This window comes from Pleurodeles waltl, chromosome 9 (assembly GCF_031143425.1).
Source record: "Pleurodeles waltl isolate 20211129_DDA chromosome 9, aPleWal1.hap1.20221129, whole genome shotgun sequence".
Lineage (NCBI taxonomy): Eukaryota > Metazoa > Chordata > Amphibia > Caudata > Salamandridae > Pleurodeles > Pleurodeles waltl.
Genome location: NC_090448.1, coordinates 9,863,371 through 9,885,513, shown reverse-complemented (window position 1 = coordinate 9,885,513; position 22,143 = coordinate 9,863,371). Strand labels below are relative to the sequence as shown.

General features: G+C 52.0%; 1 protein-coding gene across 2 annotated transcripts in view; it reads right to left on the bottom strand.

Annotated features, from left to right (window-relative positions):
• Positions 1-17,236, bottom strand: part of ALAS1 (5'-aminolevulinate synthase 1) — a 31,670-nt gene extending 14,434 nt beyond the window's left edge. The window contains exons 1-5 of one of the 2 annotated variants that reach the window (XM_069206101.1): positions 17,103-17,236; positions 9,185-9,405; positions 8,201-8,386; positions 7,651-7,800; positions 1,115-1,337 (exon numbers count right to left, since the gene is read on the bottom strand). In XM_069206101.1, the coding sequence (XP_069062202.1) occupies positions 1,115-1,337; positions 7,651-7,800; positions 8,201-8,386; positions 9,185-9,404 (779 nt within the window). In that variant the 5' untranslated portion in view covers position 9,405; positions 17,103-17,236. Of the gene's footprint in view, positions 1-1,114; positions 1,338-7,650; positions 7,801-8,200; positions 8,387-9,184; positions 9,406-11,778; positions 11,804-17,102 lie in introns of those variants that run through there. The other variant, XM_069206100.1, reaches the window with a different exon arrangement.
• Between the last annotated feature and the right edge of the window lie 4,907 nt (positions 17,237-22,143).

The window sequence follows — 22,143 nt, the reverse complement described above, 5'->3', positions numbered from 1 at the left end:
CGTCACGATGCACCACGCGTGCAAACAAGTAAGTTAACTAAGGGCGTCTGTGTTTTCTAAAAGTCTAAGTTCTTTCCATATTTTGCGATAATAAATTTATTTAAAAACAAATGAAAATATTAATTTCCATAGCTCAAGAATATTAAATATATTTTAACTAAGAAGATTTAGAAAAAACAGATGGGAAGAGACCAGTGCTCAGGTTTCTTCCCCCTCAGAGGAGAAAAAAAAAAATCAAACTGGTCTCCAACTGAGCAATACAATGGTTTCTCCATTTCTTTCCGGGGCACTGGTGATGTGAGAGGCACAGCAGTGTCTTCTACTTATCTGCCCAGTATATATATATATATATATATATATATATATATATATATTTTTTTTTATTAAGAATTGAGATTTGTAATATTTATTGTTCTTTTTTTGCTCAAAAAGCCACATCCCTCCCATTCTCATTTTAAATAAAGAAAAAAAAATAAAGAAATAAATATATCAAGAGAACATCTTCTTACCCAGGCATCTGGATTTAAGAAACAGATTCCCTTGTATATGCTTCCTGTGAAAATGTGCATATGCAGACATGTTGTGTTTATGAAGCCAGGGAAGAACCCATGATGGAGAATGTAAATAACATGACCCACGTCTCAAGCGCAGATGAGACGTGATGTACTATGCAGCCCATTTGCTCATGGGAAATGAGGGAGACATCCAAGGCCAACCACGCTTCATGGTCATGTGCTGCTGAAAAACTAATGTTGCAATATTGTGGGCTTCAGTTCCACCTATTCAAATGAGGGTGCAATACTAGTGACCCACCTAGAAACCACCTGTCTTCTAGGACGGTCTTTGTCCACCAGGGCACAGCTGCTTTAAACCTTCATAAATCTAAAGTGAGGGGAGGGCGCACTAACAGGCTTTGGAGTAAAACCATCCTCCTAGTAGGCTCTTCAACCAAGAGCTGCTAGAAAAGGGCAGCAGTGTGGGAAACACCACGAAGCAACATTGACATACTTCTGCAGTACCATTACTCCAAAGGGTATTAGGAGCCCCACATTAGGACTTGCCAGGCCTCCTGGTTGCCACACTTCTGGACAGTTTAAGAAACACCAGCACTTACATGACGGCCCCCACGACGCGGGGGTGGCGACTCATCCCCAGGTAGTCGTTGCTGCACCAGACGGACACTTCCTTCCTGCTGACCAGGGAGTCGGAGTAGTCGTCCGCCATGGGGAAGGCGCGGCTCCTCCGGTTCACGGTTTTAAAGACACGGTACGTGTGATCCTTCTTCTTGTCGTCAATCTTTCTCTCAAAAAACTGGTCGTACAGGAAGGTGCTAACAGCTGACAATTAGAAAGGGACAGAAACTTCAATCACCTGGGGCTGAAAAGGATGTCACAAGGATTGTCAAAGATCTGCTTTCACTTCAACTCATTCACAACAGCAGAGTACAAGGGACCCTCTCCCCCACAAGATGCAACGCAAGACTGGCAGCATCCCCCACACACACAAGATACCCACTGCCAGTGCCCATGCACGCCTCCTCCAAGACATCCCACTGCCAGTGCCCATCTACAACCCTGGGCCCAGGCATCAAACTGCCAGTGCCCACGCAAGACCCCTGCAAGGCATCCCACTGCCAGTGCCCATGTGTAGGAGGCTGGGCTGGCTTGTAGTGAGTACCAAGGGGTACTTGCACCTTGCACCAGGCCCAGTTATCCCTTATTAGTGTATAGGGTGTCTAGCAGCATAGGCTGATAGATAATGGTAGCTTAGCAGAGCAGCTTAGGCTGAACTAGGAAACGAGTGAAGCTCCTACAGTACCACTTAGTGTCATATGCACAATTACATAAGAAAACACAATTATACTAAAAATAAAGGTACTTTATTTTTATGACAATATGCCAAAGTATCTCAGAGTGTTCCCTCAGTGAGAGGATAGGAAATATACACAAGATATATATACACAATACCAAAATATGCAGTAATAGTCTTAGAAAACAGTGCAAACAATGTATAGTTACAATAGGATGCAATGGGGACACATAGGGATAGGGGCAACACAAACCATATACTCCAAAAGTGGAATGCGAATCACGAATGGACCCCAAACCTATGTGACCTTGTAGAGGGTCGCTGGGACTATTAGAAAATAGTAAGGGTTAGAAAAATAGCCCACCCCAAGACCCTGAAAAGTGAGTGCAAAGTGCACTAGAGTTCCCCAAAGGACATAGAAGTCGTGATATGGGAATTCTGCAGGAAAGACACAAACCAGCAATGCAACAACGGTGGATTTCCAGTCGAGGGTACCTGTGGAACAAGGGGACCAAGTCCAAAAGTCACAAGCAAGTCGGAGATGGGCAGATGCCCAGGAAACGCCAGCTGCGGGTGCAAAGAAGCTGCTACTGGACTGTAGAAGCTTAGGTTTCTGCAGGAACGACAAGGGCTAGAGACTTCCCCTTTGGAGGACGGATCCCTCACGCCGTGGAGAGCCGCGCAGAAGTGTTTTCCCGCCGAAAGACCGCCAACAAGCCTTGCTAGCTGCAAATCGTGCGGTAAGGGTTTTTGGACGCTGCTGTGGCCCAGGAGGGACCAGGATGTCGCAAATTGCGTCAGGAGACAGAGGGGACGTCGAGCAAGACAAGGAGCCCTCTCAGCAGCAGGTAGCACCCGGAGAAGTGCCAGAAACAGGCACTACGAGGATGCGTGAAACGGTGCTCACCCGAAGTCGCACAAAGGAGTCCCACGTCGCCGGAGAACAACTTAAGAGGTCGTGCAATGCAGGTTAGAGTGCCGTGGACCCAGGCTGGACTGTGCACAAAGGATTTCCACCGGAAGTGCACGGAGGCCGGAGTAGCTGCAAAAGTCGCAGTTCCCAGCAATGCAGTCTGGCGTGGGGAGGCAAGGACTTACCTCCACCAAACTTGGACTGAAGAGTCACTGGACTGTGGGAGTCACTTGGACAGAGTTGCTGGATTCAAGGGACCTCGCTCGTCGTGCTGAGAGGAGACCCAGGGGACCGGTGATGCAGTTCTTTGGTGCCTGCGGTGGCAGGGGGACGATTCCGTCGACCCACTGGAGATTTCTTCGGAGTTTCTAGTGCAGAGAGGAGACAGACTACCCCCACAACATGCACCACCAGGAAAACAGTTGAGAAGGCGCCAGGATCAGCGTTACAGAGTTGCAGTAGTCGTCTGTGCTACTATGTTGCAGTTTTGCAGGCTTCCAGCACGGTCAGCAGTCGATTCCTTGGCAGAAGGTGAAGAGAGAGATGCAGAGGAACTCGGATGAGCTCTTGCATTCGTTATCTAAAGTTTCCCCAGAGACAGAGACCCTAAATAGCCAGAAAAGAGGGTTTGGCTACCTAGGAGAGGGGATAGGCTAGCAACACCTGAAGGAGCCTATCAGAAGGAGTCTCTGACATCACCTGGTGGCACTGGCCACTCAGAGCAGTCCAGTGTGCCAGCAGCACCTCTGTTTCCAAGATGGCAGAGGTCTGGAGCACACTGGAGGAGCTCTGGGCACCTCCCAGGGGAGGTACAGGTCAGGGGAGTGGTCACTCCCCTTTCCTTTGTCCAGTTTCGCGCCAGAGCAGGGCTAAGGGGTCCCTGAACCGGTGTAGACTGGCTTATGCAGAAATGGGCACCAAATGTGCCCATGAAAGCATTTCCAGAGGCTGGGGGAGGCTACTCCTCCCCTGCCTTCACACCATTTTCCAAAGGGAGAGGGTGTAACACCCTCTCTCAGAGGAAGTCCTTTGTTCTGCCATCCTGGGCCAGGCCTGGCTGGACCCCGGGAGGGCAGAAGCCTGGCTGGACCCCGGGAGGGCAGAAGCCTGTCTGAGGGGTTGGCAGCAGCAGCAGCTGCAGTGAAACCCCAGGAAAGGCAGTTTGGCAGTACCAGGGTCTGTGCTACAGACCACTGGGATCATGGGATTGTGCCAACTATGCCAGGATGGTATAGAGGGGGCAATTCCATGATCATAGACATGTTACATGGCCATATTCGGAGTTACCATTGTGAAGCTACATATAGGTAGTGACCTATATGTAGTGCACACGTGTAATGGTGTCCCCGCACTCACAAAGTCCGGGGAATTGGCCCTGAACAATGTGGGGGCACCTTGGTTAGTGCCAGGGTGCCCTCACACTAAGTAACTTTGCACCTAACCTTTACCAGGTAAAGGTTAGACATATAGGTGACTTATAGGTTACTTAAGTGCAGTGTAAAATGGCTGTGAAATAACGTGTGCGTTATTTCACTCAGGCTGCAGTGGCAGGCCTGTGTAAGAATTGTCAGAGCTCCCTATGGGTGGCAAAAGAAATGCTGCAGCCCATAGGGATCTCCTGGAACCCCAATACCCTGGGTACCTAAGTACCATATACTAGGGAATTATAAGGGTGTTCCAGTAAGCCAATGTAAATTGGTAAAATTGGTCACTAGCCTGTTAGTGACAATTTGGAAAGAAATGAGAGAGCATAACCACTGAGGTTCTGATTAGCAGAGCCTCAGTGAGACAGTTAGTCACTACACAGGTAACACATTCAGGCACACTTATGAGCACTGGGGCCCTGGTGAACAGGGTCCCAGTGACACATACAACTAAAACAACATATATACAGTGAAAAATGGGGGTAACATGCCAGGCAAGATGGTACTTTCCTACACCATGCACGCCCCCACATATGCCACAGCCAGTGGCCAAGCATGACCCCCGTAAGATATCCCACTGCTACGCATGTCCCCCCCCCCCCCCCCCCCCAGAATCAGATATTCCACTGCCAGTGCCCACGCACTCCCCCAAAGGCATCCCACTGCAAGTGCCCATGCATTATACTGTAAGGTATCCCACTACCAGTGCCCACGCATGCCCCCCCCCTCAAAGGCATCCCAGTGCCCATGCATGCCCCCTCCCCCCCCGGCATCCCAAAGGTGGTGCCCATGCACGCCCACCAAAGAACCCCACTGCAAGTGCCCAGGCCCTCCCATGCAAGGAATGTTAGTGTGCCACCCCTCCAATGCGGGCAAGGCATCCAACTGCCAGTACCCATCTGCACCACCACAAGGTATCCCACTGCCTCACGTGCACCTTCCTCCCACTGCCAGTGCCCCACCATTCTACCACGCATGCAAGCCACCCCACTGCCAGCGTGCCTGCACCCTCCCCCCTCCAGCCCCACACGTGTGTGCGCAAGGCATACTAGCTGCAACCCCCTCCTCCCCCCAGGGTGCAAAGCATCCCAGCCCCACATGTGCTAGGCATCCCCCCCCACACACGCAAGGCACCCCAGTGCACCCCACACACGCAAGGCACCCCAGTGCACCCCACACACGCAAGGCATCCCAGTGCACCCCACACACGCAAGGCATCTCAGTGCACCCCACACATGCAAGGCACCCCAGTGCACCCCACACACGCAAGGCACCCCAGTGCACCCCACACACGCAAGGCATCCCAGTGCCACTGCCGCACCTCAACCCCCGCCGGGACAAGGCACCCCTTCCCTCCACAAGCATGGCATTTCAGAAGCAATGCCAACAACGCATTTGATTAGCAGTGCCCATTCACCCCAAGGATGTGCAGTGGTATAAAGAGAAGACTTTTGCTTAAGCCTTCAGTTTGTACCACGAAGTGCCCTTCCTCAAAATCTCTACAGCGAGTCCATAAACCAATATACTCAACTGGTAAGTTTCTAGTTAACCAATCAGTGTCTTCACTGATGTTTGAGTGGCTCACACCGGCCGCCTCCTTCATTTAGTATCTTCACCCCCCCCCCCCCCCCCTTCCCCCACAATCATCACAACCACAATGGAGACAGAATGGTATAAGAGCTACATTGAGCAGCCCAACTGGTAAAGTCTCCAACCACTGAAGTAGCCACCAATGTATAGCATGACCTGGAAAGAGCCCTCTTTTCAGAACCCAGGGCCCTCAAAAGGCCACAGAGAAGAGCATGTGAAGGGTGGGACATGCCAGATTCAAAGAGTTCTGCCACTTTAGGTCCTTTTGATTTTACAAAATAATACATATAATATACTTATTTAAAGGTCTTTCAGACACCTCTCTTCAACTACTGGTCTGTAGTTGTGTCATTCACATGTGGGTCAGACTCCTTCAGCCACTGGTCACCTTCACTTTGAGGGACAGCATTTTGCTCTCTCGCGAGGTGGACATCTGCTCACAAGGTAGTTCCCTCCAGTACCAGGACGCCCTTTAAGTGAACACAGGCCACGTTCCAGCTTCATCACTTCACTTCTGCCAACGCTGCTGTAAATTCCTTTTGGAGGGGCCTTTATCTGACTAAAACTATTTCACAGCATAGCATACTATGCTCCTGGACTTAGAGTTACCAATGCTTCTTGAATAAAGTTTGCACATGAAGAAAAACAAACTTTATCATCTTTAATTTGTAGCACACTCGTAAAACTAGGATTTAAAAATAGCTGGTGTCATTTGGACTTTAGTATCCAAGTTTCCTGCTGTGAACCCCGCTTCCGGCCTTCTCTCCATCTTCTTTCTATGTCGCCTTCTCTTCATTTTCTTTCCTTCTCTCCCGTTTTCCTATCTTGTCTTCTTTCCGTCCTTTTTGCCTTCTTTACTTTTACTTCTTGCCTTAGCTTTCCTTTTTTCTTTCTGCCTTCTTTTCATTCTGTCCTTTTTTGCCTACTTTCTTTTATCTTTCCTTCATTCTTTGCTTTCTTTCATTCCTTTTTTTGTATTTTTTTGCTTTCACTTCCTATTTTCTTTGTCTTTCCTTCTTGCTTTGATTATTTCTTTCCTGTCTTCTTTTTTCTTGCCTGCTTTCTTTTTCTTTCCTTTTGCATTTTAATGTTTCCCTACTTCTTTCTCGCTCTCCTTCACCTTTTCCTCCCATTTTGGTCTTCCTTCCTTTACCCCCTTCCTTTTTTACACCTTCCAACCACCCCTTCCTTTTTGCCTGCCTTTGTTCTATTCTCTCTTAAATTTTACTCGTTTTACTTTCTTTCTCAAAGGCAAGAAGCTGCCAGACCAGTTAGCCGTTCCGAGTCAGTGTTATCCAAGACCTTTTGAGCTGATTAGAACTAGGAATAGTTGCTTACAAGGGTGTTCAGCCAGACGTCATCCATTGGTCGGTGGTTGTGTCAATCACATGTTTCTCCACCCACTCTAGCATCCATGAAGGGGCGATAAGTCTGCCCACTTGAGCCATTGGCTGATGAGCTATGGCATGCTGCCCTGCCACAAGGAACACATCCACACACAAAGTAGGCCCTTCAGTGCCAGGGAATACTACGCTCATGTCTGCGTTTTGAGACCCAAGTGTCCTTAGGTCATGGTCCTTTGAGGGCCCGGCTGCTTCCCGAACAGTAGAATTCTTGTAAAATGTAAAAACCATGACAAAACAAGAACTGCTAAAAGGCTGGAGGGAAACACCACATCTACAGGCGTTGCCAATTCTTGTTATTCTTCTGGCAAAACCCTCTCGACGTTTAGCCCTAGTGTTGAATATTTCTGCAACATTAGGAGCACAAAATTAATCAGTGAAATACTACTAATAAAAAAGCAGTTTCTGCCAGCTCTACGTAAGTTCTACACCTTTCCGCATCCAGGCCAGGCAGGTGCGGTGACAGGTCAGCACACCTGAGAGCAGCCCCGCGAAGGCTCAGCATCCTTACATTTGGGCATGTTGTCCTGAAGGAGGTGGGACACGGTCTCCGGTCTCTGCTTCCGCACCACATCCTGAAACTTCTTCAACAAGCCAGGCTGCTCCTTGCCATCGGTCTGAATCTTAACCACAGTCGGGGTCATGGGGGATTCGGCCAACTCTGCTCAGAAAAACAGAAGTGGACCAGTCAGTTCAGATCTCCACAGAAAACAGCTACATCACATGATGTAAGGACCAAACAACAACTCGTGAAATGTGTGTAACAGGCACAAGAACTCTTGAAATGTGTTTTAAGGGGCGCGAGTACTCTTGGAACGCGCTTAAGGGGCGCCTGTACTCTTGAAACACGTGTGTTGCAAGGCACATATGAACACAGAACTGCTTTGTAAACCGTGCATTGCTCAACAGCAGCGGTTAGCAAACTTCAGCTACCACCGGGAGGGTTTAGAAACTACCCCAGGGGGCAGGTTTCCTGACGTGACACAGCAGACAGGATTTCATGGGCAGCTTCCTGCTGGGGGCGGCCACACCCAGAAAGGCCCCCCCGGATTACCACGCACCTTGCCTGATTGCCTGCATCTCTCGCACATCCTCCTGCAGGTCCGGGCTGGCCGTGCGGAACACGCTGCTGTTGTCGGGGTTCATCTTTGCTGCCAGGAAGGGGCACTTGGTGGCGGTCCTGGGGGTGGTATCAGCCGTCGAGAGCCCCGGGGGCGAGTGGGATCCGCTGGGCGGGGCGCTGGTCCCTGTGAACACCAACAGAAAAGGTTCAGATTTCACTCATCAACATTTCATGTATGCCTGAAACCTAGCTCCTAACTGATGCGTTTCAAAACCTAGCGCTTAAACTACGCGCCTTGGCCTCTCTGCAAAGCGCACAGAGCAAAGGCCACTTTCAGCGCAGATGTTTAAGCCACGCGCTAAATTATACAGGGTCCCCCGCCCCCACTTCTTTTAAACCCACTTAAAGTCCTGGATCCTTTGTTTGAAGGGGAATGAAGGAGTGAATGACACCCAGATTAGTGACACAGCACAAGCTTTGTAAAGTGGTTTCGTGGGTAAAGTGCGCCGGCCCCACGCGGGGTCAGGGGGCAAAGGTCCGGTCGGTGTTTTTATTACATTAGCTTTACTGCGGTTTGAAGGTCAGGACAGTGAACCAGTAACCTGACCAGTAACAAAGGACCCTGAGAGCGGATACAGAGGGGCACACAGACCTGTACCCTCTGGGGTGGGGTATACGCCGTGCCCCCACATGCCCCTTCCCGGTGGTCTCCTACCCCTCGCCCTCTGTTTGCCAGGCGCACTGCCCATGGGAGACAGGTTTTTGGACTGGACTTTACCTCGCACCCACCGTCCACAGGGCATTCCCCGGTCTCCCGCCGACACTTATCCTGGGGTGGCATGCAGAATTCCTGCCCCCCCACCCCCCCGTCCCTCCCCACCGCCCACAGGGCATTCCCCGGTCTCCCGCCGACACTTATCCTGGGGTGGCATGCAGCATTCCTTGCCCAGAGGGGATTCCCCGGTCTCCCTCCAACACTTACCCTGGGGTGGCACGCTGCTTTCCTTGGCCTCCTTGCCCACAGGGCTGGCCTCCTTGGCCTCCTGGCAGTGCGCGGCCGAGGTCCGGAGGGCGCGCGATCCCATTCCCTCCATCATCACTGGGCAGCTCTGGGCATAGGTGAGCAGTGACTGGCCGGCCTTCTGCAGGAAGGACTGGGACACCCGGGAAAGAAAGGGGCACCGGCGGGCGAGGGCCTCCATCCTGGGGGACAAAGCATGGCGTTAAAGCAGCCTCTCACCGCTAGCACCGGGCCAGGGACAGAGCCTCCCTGGAACCACAGTACCCCCACTGAGATGCCACCACACCCCAGGTACCACAAGCACGCCAGGACTCTTCCTCAGCCCACGATAGAGCTCCTACCAGCTGTGGGGCAGCTCAGGGCACCTCGTGCACCAGACCCACCTGTACACAGACTGGGGCGACACCCAGGCAGAACCCCTTTCACAGCCCCCTAATCAAGCCAGGCCCTGACCTCGAGCCACAGCTCTCTCTCTCCCGTGCCCACAACTATGCCAGACCCCCTTAGCACACAACTAGAACTCCTGCCAGCTGTGGCACAGCTCAGGGCACCTCGTGCCCCAGAACCACCTGTACACCGCCCAGGGCGACACCCCAGCAGCCCCCCACAACACCCTAATCAAGCCAGGCCCTCACTTCGAGTCGGAGGTCTCTCCCAGTGCCCTGGAGTATGCCAGTCCTCCTAGCATGCACCCTCTATCTATGCCAACCTTTCCAGAATGACCACCTTACTCGAGCTATACTTACCAGCGCAAGCACCCCACGAATACTAGACTCCCAGGGGCAGACCCCCCCAACACGAGCAGCCCACCTATGCCACACTGAGCGCCTTGACCTGTGCCAGGCCCCCCCAATCACCTTCAAGGCACATCTGGCACCTCATTTGTGCTCTACATTCAGAATACCACCCCCCCCACGTGCCAGACTTCCCAGCGCCCCAACCATATCAGCATCAAGCATGACAGGTGTGCCCTCACAGGTGAGACACTTAAAACAGTTTCCAGCCATATCTCCCAGAATCCGGACCAATGAAAGCTCCCCCAGAAACCATCACATCTCCCAGAATCCGGACCACTGGAAGCTCCCCCTGAACCCATCACATCTCCCAGAATCCGGACCACTGGAAGCTCCCCCTGAACCCATCACATCTCCCAGAATCCGGACCAAATGGAACCGCCCAAGAAACCATCACATCTCCCAGAATCCGGACCAAATGGAAGCTCCCCCAGAAACCATCACATCTCCCAGAATCCGGACCAAATGGAACCCCCCCAGAAACCATCACATCTCCCAGAATCCAGACCAATGGAAGCTCCCCCTGAACCCATCATATCTCCTAGAATCCAGACCAACGGAAGCTTCTCCTGAACCCATCATATCACCTAGAATCCAGACCAACGGAAGCTCCCCCTGAACCCATCACATCTCCTAGAATCCAGACCAACGGAAGCTTCCCCTGAACCCATCACATCTCCTAGAATCCGGACCAAAGGAAGCTCTCCCAGAAACCATAATATCTCCCCGAATCTGGACCAAAGGAAGCTCCCCCTGAACCCATCACATCTCCCAGAATCAGGACCAAAGGAAGCTCCCCCTGAACCCATCACATCTCCCTGAAACCGGACCAATGGAAGCTCCCCCTGACCCCATCACATCTCCCAGAATCCGGACCAATGGAAGCTCCCCCTGACCCCATCACATCTCCCAGAATCCGGACCAATGGAAGCTCCCCCTGAACCCATCACATCTCCCAGAATCCGGACCAATGGAAGCTCCCCCTGAACCCATCACATCTCCCAGAATCCGGACCAATTGAAGCTCCCCCTGAACCCATCACTCTTATCTGTAGAAAACAAGCAGCCGCATCACACATGCACAACGACCAGCACCCTCACACGTGCCACACACCCATACCCATGCATACCACCACCCTTCCGCGTGTCACACTCCCTCACCCATGCATACCAGCACCCACAGACATGCCACACTCCCTCACCCATGCATACCAGCACCCACAGACATGCCACACTCCCTCACCCATGCATACCAGCACCCTTCCATGTGTCACACACCCCTACCCATGCATACAAGCACCATCAGACATGCCACACACCCTTACCCATGCACACCAGCACCCTTCCGCGTGCCACACACCCTCACCCATGCATACCAGCACCCACAGACATGCCACACTCCCTCACCCATGCATACCAGCACCCTTCCGCGTGCCACACACCCTCACCCATGCCTAACAGCCAGCGCTTTTTTTTTTAAGTTGTATTATAGCTCGGATAAGGTTAAGCTGCCGTGGAAGCACGTTTCGTTTACAAACGTTTTGCGAAACACAGCAATATTATAAAGCGAATACAGATGTTCTAAGTCTAGTTAAAATATCTGATTTTTTCATTATAATTTTTCTTCATTTTTGGTCTTAATTCAGTGCCAGGTGCTGCCCTATGTAATTAACGGCTAGTTCCCCATGCCAGCCACAGACACCCGACATGCCAGCCACAGACACCCGACATGCCAGCCACAGCAGACACCATGCACGATTACCTGTGCCTAACCATCAGCATCTTGAACTGAGACAGACATCCAGAACCAGTTCTGTCTCAGTTCTCTCAGCACATACCAAGCCACACCCTCCATTGTGCCAACCAATCACCACGCGCGCCTGTGCCAGACACCTTCGTCCGTGCTAAACAAGCGCCTCCCACACCAGTGGCAGAAATCCAATATCCCACCCACCACAAGCAACCATCACCCGTGCTGGACCTCATTCAAATTAAAAACAAACAGCACACACACACACGAGTCCGTGTCAGACACCCCGACCTCAGCAGGACACCCAGCACCCTCACATGTGCCAGAGATGCAGACCAGCTCGTGTCAGACTCCTCGGTCTATGTCAGGCACCAGGCATCGTGGCCAGTGTCAGACACACAGCGTCGATGTCTTCTGGGCTCATTATGCCAGCCTCGCTCTCATGCCCTCCCTAGTGCCAGCTCTCCAATGTCAGATCTTCTAGTTTCCTGTTTGTAGAAGACATCCAACAATGGGTGCATTTACCTTGTTCAGACACCTCACATGCTCAAGACACGCAGCACTCCAATCTGTGACTGTCTCCCTTCTTGTACCAGCCCTGGGCTGCTGCCCTCGCCTGCAGCAGACAATCTATCTGTGCCTGCCACCCAAAAGTACCATCATTCTCTTGTCAGGTCGGTCAGTGCCACACCTAATGCCGGACATCACCACCCGGGTCAGACACCCAGCACCCTTTAATATGTCAGACACTCTCATCTGTGTCAGATATGTGGAAGCCTCTTGTGTGAGATCTCCCTCAGTATCCTGCCCGTGCCAGGCACCATGAGAGGTGTTAGACAACCCCCACTTGTGTCAGACACTCTGAGCTGTGTCTGAAACCCACACCTGTTGCCAGTGATCAAAACCCCTCCAGCGTCAGCTCCCTTAGTATCCTGCCCATGGTAAGCAACCCTGTGCAGACACCCACACGTGTGCCAGTGATCCAATAATCCCTCCTGGGTCAGATCCCTCAGTATCCTACCCAGGTCAGAAAACTACACCTGTACCAGTGACCCAGAACTCCTCCAGGAGGAAGATACCTCGATGTCCTGACCATGACAGACACCCTCAACTGTGTCAGACACCCTCACCGGTGCTGATGATCCAGAACCCCTCCATTGTGATATCCTTCAGTATACTGCCCAGGCCAGACACCCAGAGGTGTGTCAGACACCGCCACTTGTGTCAGACACCTACACCTGTAGCAGGTACCCTCACTTGTGATCCAGAACCCTAAAGTGTCCGGTCACTCCCTGTTATGCCCCGTGCCAGGGACCCAGTGGTGTGTCAGACATCTACACATGTGACAGGGCTCAAAAAATCTACTCGACCACTCCCTCTGGCGAGTTTTATTTTATGAGGTAGAGCTATCTTGTCACATTTGTTCAGAGACAGAGGTCAAAAGTTAGTTTGTCTTCTTGCAATGCAAATACTTTTCCTTGTGACTGCAGAGTTCCAGGATGTTGTAAGGTGAACTGTCTGACCTATGTGAAGTGAAAGGCTTTTGGTATGTTTTTTCTTAACAAAAACACCCAACATTTATATAACTAAGTCAACTTTACAAATATATTTCAGTAGCTGTGAAAGACTATTTTTTCCACTTCTGTGTGATGAAAAAAATATTTTAATACACTCTGGAAAAAAAAGTCAGAACACATTACTTGGTGATAAATGTTGTCTGAAACCCAATTTTCACAGATTATTGTTAATGCGCTATATAGTTTTATCAGTAAACCTGCAAGTTATTGGGAAGGTTTTTGGACATTTCTTGGACATTTACTGTCTGTAAATGACAGTGCACCACCACATCATGCTTTAGTAATATATTTATTAAAAGTGAGTGTTTAAACAGACGGAGAAACACTCCTGCCCTGATGACAAAGCTGTTAGTAAACTAAGAGGCAAGACATGCAAAGATCATGTGTAGCTTAAATGTGGGCTAGAGCTATTATACATGGAGCAAATGTTTAGTGTATTTAATCAAACAAAAGAGGATTTATTTAAAGCAGAAATGCTGAACTCACATTTTTGAAGGTGCACTCATAAGTGAGAAAGAAGAAAAAGGCGACTGTAAAATACAATATTTTCCTACGATGACACAATTCGAGACCTGTTTCCGGGTCAAGTAGATTATTCAAGATACTCGACCTGCAGGTCTAGTAACATTTTTATGATTCTACAAGGCCTGTGTTTCAGACACCCCCACCTGTGTCAGACAAGTACGCCTGTGTCAGTGATCCAGAACCCTCCAGGATCGGACTCCCCAGTATCATGTCCCAGTCCAAGCACCCAGAGCTTGTCAAACATCATCACCTGGGTCAGACATCTAGACCTGTACAGGTGATCCAGAACCCCTCCAGGGTAAAATCGCTCTGTATCTTGTCCATGCCAGGCACCCTAAGTGCTGTCAGACACCCCCACCTGTGTCAGACAGCTAGTTATTGATTTATGCTATTTTAATAGAGCGGACTTTACCCAAAGGTGCCAGAGCGATTTACATCAGAACAAAGTAAGTTACAACAGAAAGTTGAAAGTAACATGGCAGTAGGAGACAAAATGTATAGCGACTACAGTTACTCATGGCAAGAGTTACTTATTTACCACGTACATAATTAGAGAAGTTACAAAAAAGCAAAGAATGACAAAAGAGAGAGTAGAGTAAGAAGGTAGTGGGAGGTAAAACGTAGAACTATTATAGATACTCATGACGACACGCCTGTGCTAGTAAACTTGAGCTCATGGTGGCACCCACAACTGTACCAGTAAACCAGGACCCCTACAGGGTAAGATCTCTCAATATTCAGCCCATGCCAGGGACCCTCACCTGTGTCAGACACCCTCACCTGTGTCAGACACCCTCACCTGTGTCAGACACCCCCACCTGTACCAGTGATCCTGAGCTCATGGTGTCACATACTCTCACCTGTCAGACACCCTCACCTATGTCAGACACCCCCAACTATACAAGTGATCCTGCGCTCATGGTGTCACATACCCTCACCTGTCAGATACCCCCATCTATGTCAGACACCCCCGTGTCACACACCCTCACCTGTATCAGACACCCCCACCCCGTGTCAGACACCCCCAACTGTACCAGTGATCCTGCGCTCATGGTGTCACATACTCTCACCTGTCAGACACCCTCACCTATGTCAGACACCCCCACCTGTACCAGTGATCCTGCGCTCATGGTGTCACATACTCTCACCTGTCAGACACCCTCACCTATGTCAGACACCCCCACCTGTACCAGTGATCCTGCGCTCATGGTGTCACATACTCTCACCTGTCAGATACCCCCATCTATGTCAGACACCCCCGTGTCACACACCCTCACCTGTATCAGACACCCCCACCCCGTGTCAGACACCCCCACCTGTACCAGTGATCCTGCGCTCATGGTGTCACATACTCTCACCTGTCAGACACCCTCACCTATGTCAGACACCCCCACCTGTACCAGTGATCCTGCGCTCATGGTGTCACATACCCTCACCTGTCAGATACCCCCATCTATGTCAGACACCCCCCGTGTCACACACCCTCACCTGTATCAGACACCCCCACCCCGTGTCAGACACCCCCACCTGTACCAGTGATCCTGAGCTCATGGTGTCACATACTCTCACCTGTCAGACACCCTCACCTATGTCAGACACCCCCACCTGTACCAGTGATCCTGAGCTCATGGTGTCACATACTCTCACCTGTCAGATACCCCCATCTATGTCAGACACCCCCGTGTCACACACCCTCACCTGTATCAGACACCCCCACCCCGCGTCAGACACCCCCACCTGTACCAGTGATCCTGAGCTCATGGTGTCACATACTCTCACCTGTCAGACACCCTCACCTATGTCAGACACCCCCAACTATACAAGTGATCCTGCGCTCATGGTGTCACATACCCTCACCTGTCAGATACCCCCATCTATGTCAGACACCCCCGTGTTACACACCCTCACCTGTATCAGACACCCCCACCCCGTGTCAGACACCCCCACCTGTACCAGTGATCCTGAGCTCATGGTGTCACATACTCTCACCTGTCAGACACCCTCACCTATGTCAGACACCCCCACCTGTACCAGTGATCCTTCGCTCATAGTGTCACATACCCTCACCTGTCAGATACCCCCATCTATGTCAGACACCCCCCGTGTTACACACCCTCACCTGTATCAGACACCCCCACCCCGTGTCAGACACCCCCACCTGTACCAGTGATCCTGAGCTCATGGTGTCACATACTCTCACCTGTCAGACACCCTCACCTATGTCAGACACCCCCACCTGTACCAGTGATCCTGCGCTCATGGTGTCACATACCCTCACCTGTCAGATACCCCCATCTATGTCAGACACCCCCGTGTCACACACCCTCACCTGTATCAGACACCCCCACCCCGTGTCAGACACCCCCACCTGTACCAGTGATCCTGAGCTCATGGTGTCACATACTCTCACCTGTCAGACACCCTCACCTATGTCAGACACCCCCACCTGTACCAGTGATCCTGCGCTCATGGTGTCACATACCCTCACCTGTCAGATACCCCCATCTATGTCAGACACCCCCGTGTCACACACCCTCACCTGTATCAGACACCCCCACCCCGTGTCAGACACCCCCACCTGTACCAGTGATCCTGAGCTCATGGTGTCACATACTCTCACCTGTCAGACACCCTCACCTATGTCAGACACCCCCACCTGTACCAGTGATCCTGCGCTCATGGTGTCACATACCCTCACCTGTCAGATACCCCCATCTATGTCAGACACCCCCCGTGTTACACACCCTCACCTGTATCAGACACCCCCACCCCGTGTCAGACACCCCCACCTGTACCAGTGATCCTGAGCTCATGGTGTCACATACTCTCACCTGTCAGACACCCTCACCTATGTCAGACACCCCCACCTGTACCAGTGATCCTTCGCTCATAGTGTCACATACCCTCACCTGTCAGATACCCCCATCTATGTCAGACACCCCCCGTGTTACACACCCTCACCTGTATCAGACACCCCCACCCCGTGTCAGACACCCCCACCTGTACCAGTGATCCTGAGCTCATGGTGTCACATACTCTCACCTGTCAGACACCCTCACCTACGTCAGACACCCCCGCCTGTACCAGTGATCCTTCGCTCATAGTGTCACATACTCTCACCTGTCAGACACCCCCATCTATGTCAGACACCCCCCCGTGTCACACACCCTCCCCTACGTCAGACACCCCCGCCTGTACCAGTGCTCCTGGCCTCCGGACGTCACACACCCTCACCTGTGCACTATCAGTACAGATGCTGGTCAGTGGCTGGTCGGGCTGTGAGGAGGGAGCGCCAGAGGACGAAGCTGTACACTGACCCTGTGCGTCCGCGGCGGAGACTGACCCTCAGCGAGGCCGCTTCCGCTGTACCGACCAACCAGAAACACGCCCCTGCGCAGCCATTGGCTCCATCCCTACCCCGAGCCAGCTCGAGCCCTGTGATTGGACCGTGATTCAGTGCTCTGCGTGCCCCCGCAATCCTATTGGACGGGGTTCCAGCCTCCTTTAGACAGCGCTGGTATCCGTCCAAACTCCACACACAGCCCGCCCCCCGCTTTCCATTGGTCCGATTCTACGTCGATCTCTCCTTGCAGGTTTAAAGTCAGATCTACGCAAAACCCGCCCTAGGCACCTCAGTCAACTAATGCACACGACAGGTCTCCGCCCTTTCAGATGACGTCAAACCCCCTAACTAATGGGACTCCGAGAAACGGTGACGTTGCTGATAAGAGGCGGGCTAAAGGACGTCAGTGCGTGCGGTGTGACGCAGGGCGGGCGCCGCTGGTCTCCTCAGAGGGTTGTCCTCCGGTGGTGTCTCCGGGCGGCGGGGGTCTCTGTACGCCTCGGTGCTCCCGAGCGTGCCCTTGTGGCGGGGAGGCTGCCCCAGCGCCCTCCGAGGCCGGGCCTGTGACCGAGGCCGCCGGCCCGGCACTCCGAGGCCGGGCCTGTGACCGAGGCCCCCGGGCCCCGGCCAGGCCCTCCGAGGCCGGGCCTGTGACCGAGGGCCCCGGCCAGGCCCTCCGAGGCCGGGCCTGTGACCGAGGTCCCCGGGCCCCGGCCAGGCCCTCCGAGGCCGGGCCTGTGACCGAGGGCCCCGGCCAGGCCCTCCGAGGCCGGGCCTGTGACCGAGGTCCCCGGGCCCCGGCCAGGCCCTCCGAGGCCGGGCCTGTGACCGAGGGCCCCGGCCAGGCCCTCCGAGGCCGGGCCTGTGACCGAGGTCCCCGGGCCCCGGCCAGGCCCTCCGAGGCCGGGCCTGTGACCGAGGTCCCCGGGCCCCGGCCAGGCCCTCCGAGGCAGGGCCTGTGGCCGAGGCCCCCGGGCCCCGGCCAGGCCCTCCGAGGCCGGGACTGTGGCCGAGGCCCCCGGGCCCCGGCCAGGCCCTCCGAGGCTGGGCCTGTGACCGAGGCCGCCGGCCCGGCACTCCGAGGCCGGGCCTGTGACCGAGGCCGCCGGCCCGGCACTCCGAGGCCGGGCCTGTGACCGAGGCCGCCGGCCCGGCACTCCGAGGCCGGGCCTGTGACCGAGGCCGCCGGCCCGGCACTCCGAGGCCGGGCCAGAGACCTCGCCTGGAGGCTGAGGCCGCCTAGGAGGAGGGCAGGGAGGCGCTCGTGACTTCATTAACCGCTCGGGCGCGCACATACCGTCCCCTCCCGAGGCAGCGCAGTCCCCTAGCGGCGAGACGGCCGACCTTACGCTGCAACAACAACGACGCTTGTACAAGCAGTGCTATTACTGCCTCGCGCTTTCTCTGAAGTGTCTAAATGAAAAGTTACAGAGCTTTTTGAGAAGGAAAGTTTCAATTCTATTAAGGACACGGAGGTGAGGATTATGTGTTTCTTTCTTCACTTTATTCTATGCAGCAGCTTCAAAGAACATCTTTAAACAAGCATTTACAATGCGACGGGTCTCGCGTTTGCTCATGTTAGAGCTGATCGCGTTGTAAACTCTTAACCCGACTTTTCACCTATCGGGCAAAAGTGTATTTATCTACATAACCCGAAAAAGTGAAATCAAGTATGTAAAGCGCTCAACTTCTGCCAAGCGAGATCGTGCTCTAAATTAGAGAAAAAAAAAGTCCACGAGCCCGATGGAAAACAGCGAGCCTCGCATGTTTTCTGTACTTGGTCGCTACGCTGGAGGAGGGCTAGCCACCGGAAAAGGCATGACATATGGGTGCCTTCGACTAATGAAAGCAAGAAGATTTTATTAGGGAAGCCCACGAACCAATAAAAAGCACTGACGTGAAGTTGACAGGGCTCGGAGCCCTTTTCTATATACTAAAGAGTCTCCCTGCGTTACGCATGCGCGAGCACATACAACGCAGGCTCCACCCTAAAAACATTCACTCCATTTCCCATGAACTCTAGGGAATAGGTAACCATCACAACCAGTTGTTGCCCAATCCTGAAGAAAAGAGCAACTGCCATTGCCTCTGGGTCACGAACTTGCGCACCAGTGTATTCCAAAGTTCAGCCTAGAAGCAAACAGATCTATTTCGCATGGCCCCCATCTGTCTATTAGAGCTAGAAATACCCTGTGATCCACCTGCCAATCGCTGTTCTCCTTGATGTTTCTGGAATTCAAAATGTCCTAGCTACCGCAAATGAAACTTTCAATTCTATTAAGGACACGGAGGCGAGGATTATGCAGTCCTTTTGTCAGTTTATTAACAACAGCAGGTTCAAAGTTCAAACATGATTAAAACAAATAAACTTCAAACCCCACGATGCCCACAGGTAACCATGACAACCCATAGCCAATCCACTGTCCATAACGAGGAATATATATAACTGACGGGCGCAGTCCTTCTTCTTCACTGAAGGAAGTTAAGGAACTCGTGACTTCAATCTCCTTAAGAGTCACCTCCTACAAAACAAGAAAGAGATCAGACACAGGAACAGACATACTTCATACACTACTCATGCCACAGTGTCCAATCATGTTAATAAACAATAAAATACATAAAGCAACATAATGCATAACGAGCAGCCAAAATGAGACATCAGAAAAATGCATAAAATAACCAAACGTCACAGATAAGAAAAATACCATAGACCTGTAAAGAAGGATCGCACAGGAACAACAGGTAGCTCAACCTCGGGTGGATGATACTGTTACAGTATAAGGGAGGGATGATCCTCGCCTCCTTGTCCTTAATAGAATTGAAAGTTTCTTTCACGGTAGCTACGACATTTTTCATTCTAAATCAGGACCGGAGGCAAGGATTATGCAAGTTCAAAGCTTACTTACCACCAACGAAGCAGCTTCATGGAGCGGTTTAAAATTTCTGAAAAACAGACTCCGAGGACCAATCTACTGAATTCATGATGTCCTCCAATCCCCCACCGACCATAATGGCCTTGGAAGCCACTGCACCTCTAGTGGAATGAGCCCCAAAACGCCAAATGTCAATGCCAGACTCTGACATAACCCAACGAACCCACCTAGCAATGGTGGGGGAAGACACAGCCTTAAATAGTTTCTTGACAGCAACCAAAAGTTGCCTCTCCCCGGGAGGCCTACCCTCCTCCGTGACCGCTTCATAAGTCTGTAAACATCTTACCACACATAACTTAGGATGAGAATCAAAACTAGGATACAATACACACCTGGTACCTGTTTTGGTCCGTCTGGAAACAGTGAAAGTAACCCCTTCCTGGGTGAAGACCCGGGCTGACACATCCAAAGCCCGCACGTCGGAAACACGTTTGCAAGAAACAAGGCACAAAAGAATCACCAATTTAGCAGAAATCTGCTTTCTGGATAGATAACGATTGTCTGGCCAAGACCAGAGAAAATTGAGAACCTTGTTAACATCCCATAACCCTGAGTCTCGAGGTTCAGGAGGTCGGGATAAATGAGCCCCTTTCAAGAGCTTACTTACCCAGGGGTGAGGGGTGTTCCCCCACCCGGGCATCATTGATGGTATTATGTCCCGCTGAAATCGCAGAACAAAATGAGTTAATACTACAGTAACTCAGACCAGATGTAAAAAGTTTTGCCAAAAAATTGACTACTAACTCAATGGGGGCCCCCACAGGATCCACCTCCCTCTCCAGACACCAACGAGCCCATCTGTTCCAGGCCGATCTATATCGCTTGATAGTACCTTGAGCCCACAACTGTCTGATAAGGGCTGTAGCTTCCTGTGAAAGGCAGGTGTTTTTTTGAGCGTCCCCTGAAATCCTCCAAGCCATGAGATCAAGGTGATCTTGAAGCACCAGAGGATGATGGGGACCCAGCAGGTCCTGGATCACTCCAGACACACACAGAAGTCTGAGACGAGCCATCCAAGACCACTCCAGAAGAGTGGGGAACCACGGCTGAGCTTTCCAGATCGGAGATATCAGGATCAGCGGCGCCTGCTGGCGTCTGACCTGAGCCACCACTCTGGAGATTAACAGAAACTGAGGGAAAGCATAGCATTGATCGTTTGACCAGTCCTGCAAGAATGCATCCACTGCGCTCGTCCCTGGATCGGGCTTCCAACTGAAGTAAGTCGGAAGCTGAGCATTCCACGGGAGGCAAACAGGTCCACAGAGCAAGGACCCCAACGATCCATCGGAGACCGAAAGATCTCCGGATCCAGACGCCAATCACTGGAATCCTTGAGGTAATGGGAATTCCAATCCGTCACCTGATTCTGGATCCCCAGAAGATATTCCGCTGTAACCGAAATCTGTCTCTGAAGACAGTAATTCCAGAAATCCTTTGCTAGGTACGCCAAGACCTTGGACAGAGTGCCCCCCAGTCTGTTGATATACTGAACAGCCAAGATATTGTCCATCCGAAGAAGGACACAACAGGAAATCTTGTCTTGTGTCAAAGATCGAATCGCAAACGACCCCGCAAGAAGCTCCATTCAATTTTTGTACAGGTTCAGCTCCTCCGAAGTCCACTGACCTCCCATAGAGATCTGACCACACCTGGCTCCCCAGCCCAGTCTGCTGGCATCCAATTCTATCACCAGGTCGGGGAGAGAAACAAAAATTGGCTTGCCATTCCATGCATCCATGTGGCTCAACCACCACTGCATCTCCAAGCGGGCCTCCAAAGAGAGCTCCACCAGAGCTGTATAGGTATGACCTTTCCGGAGATGAAAGCTTTCAGACGTTGCAGGGCCCTGTAATGGAGGGGACCCGGAAATATATCCTGGATAGAAGACGAAAGAAGCCCCACAATCCTGGCAATCTGCCAGAGGGAGGTCCTGTCCCTGCGGATCACCTTGGAAATCTCTTTCTTGATCTTGGAGACCTTGTGTTCCGGAAGTTTCAGC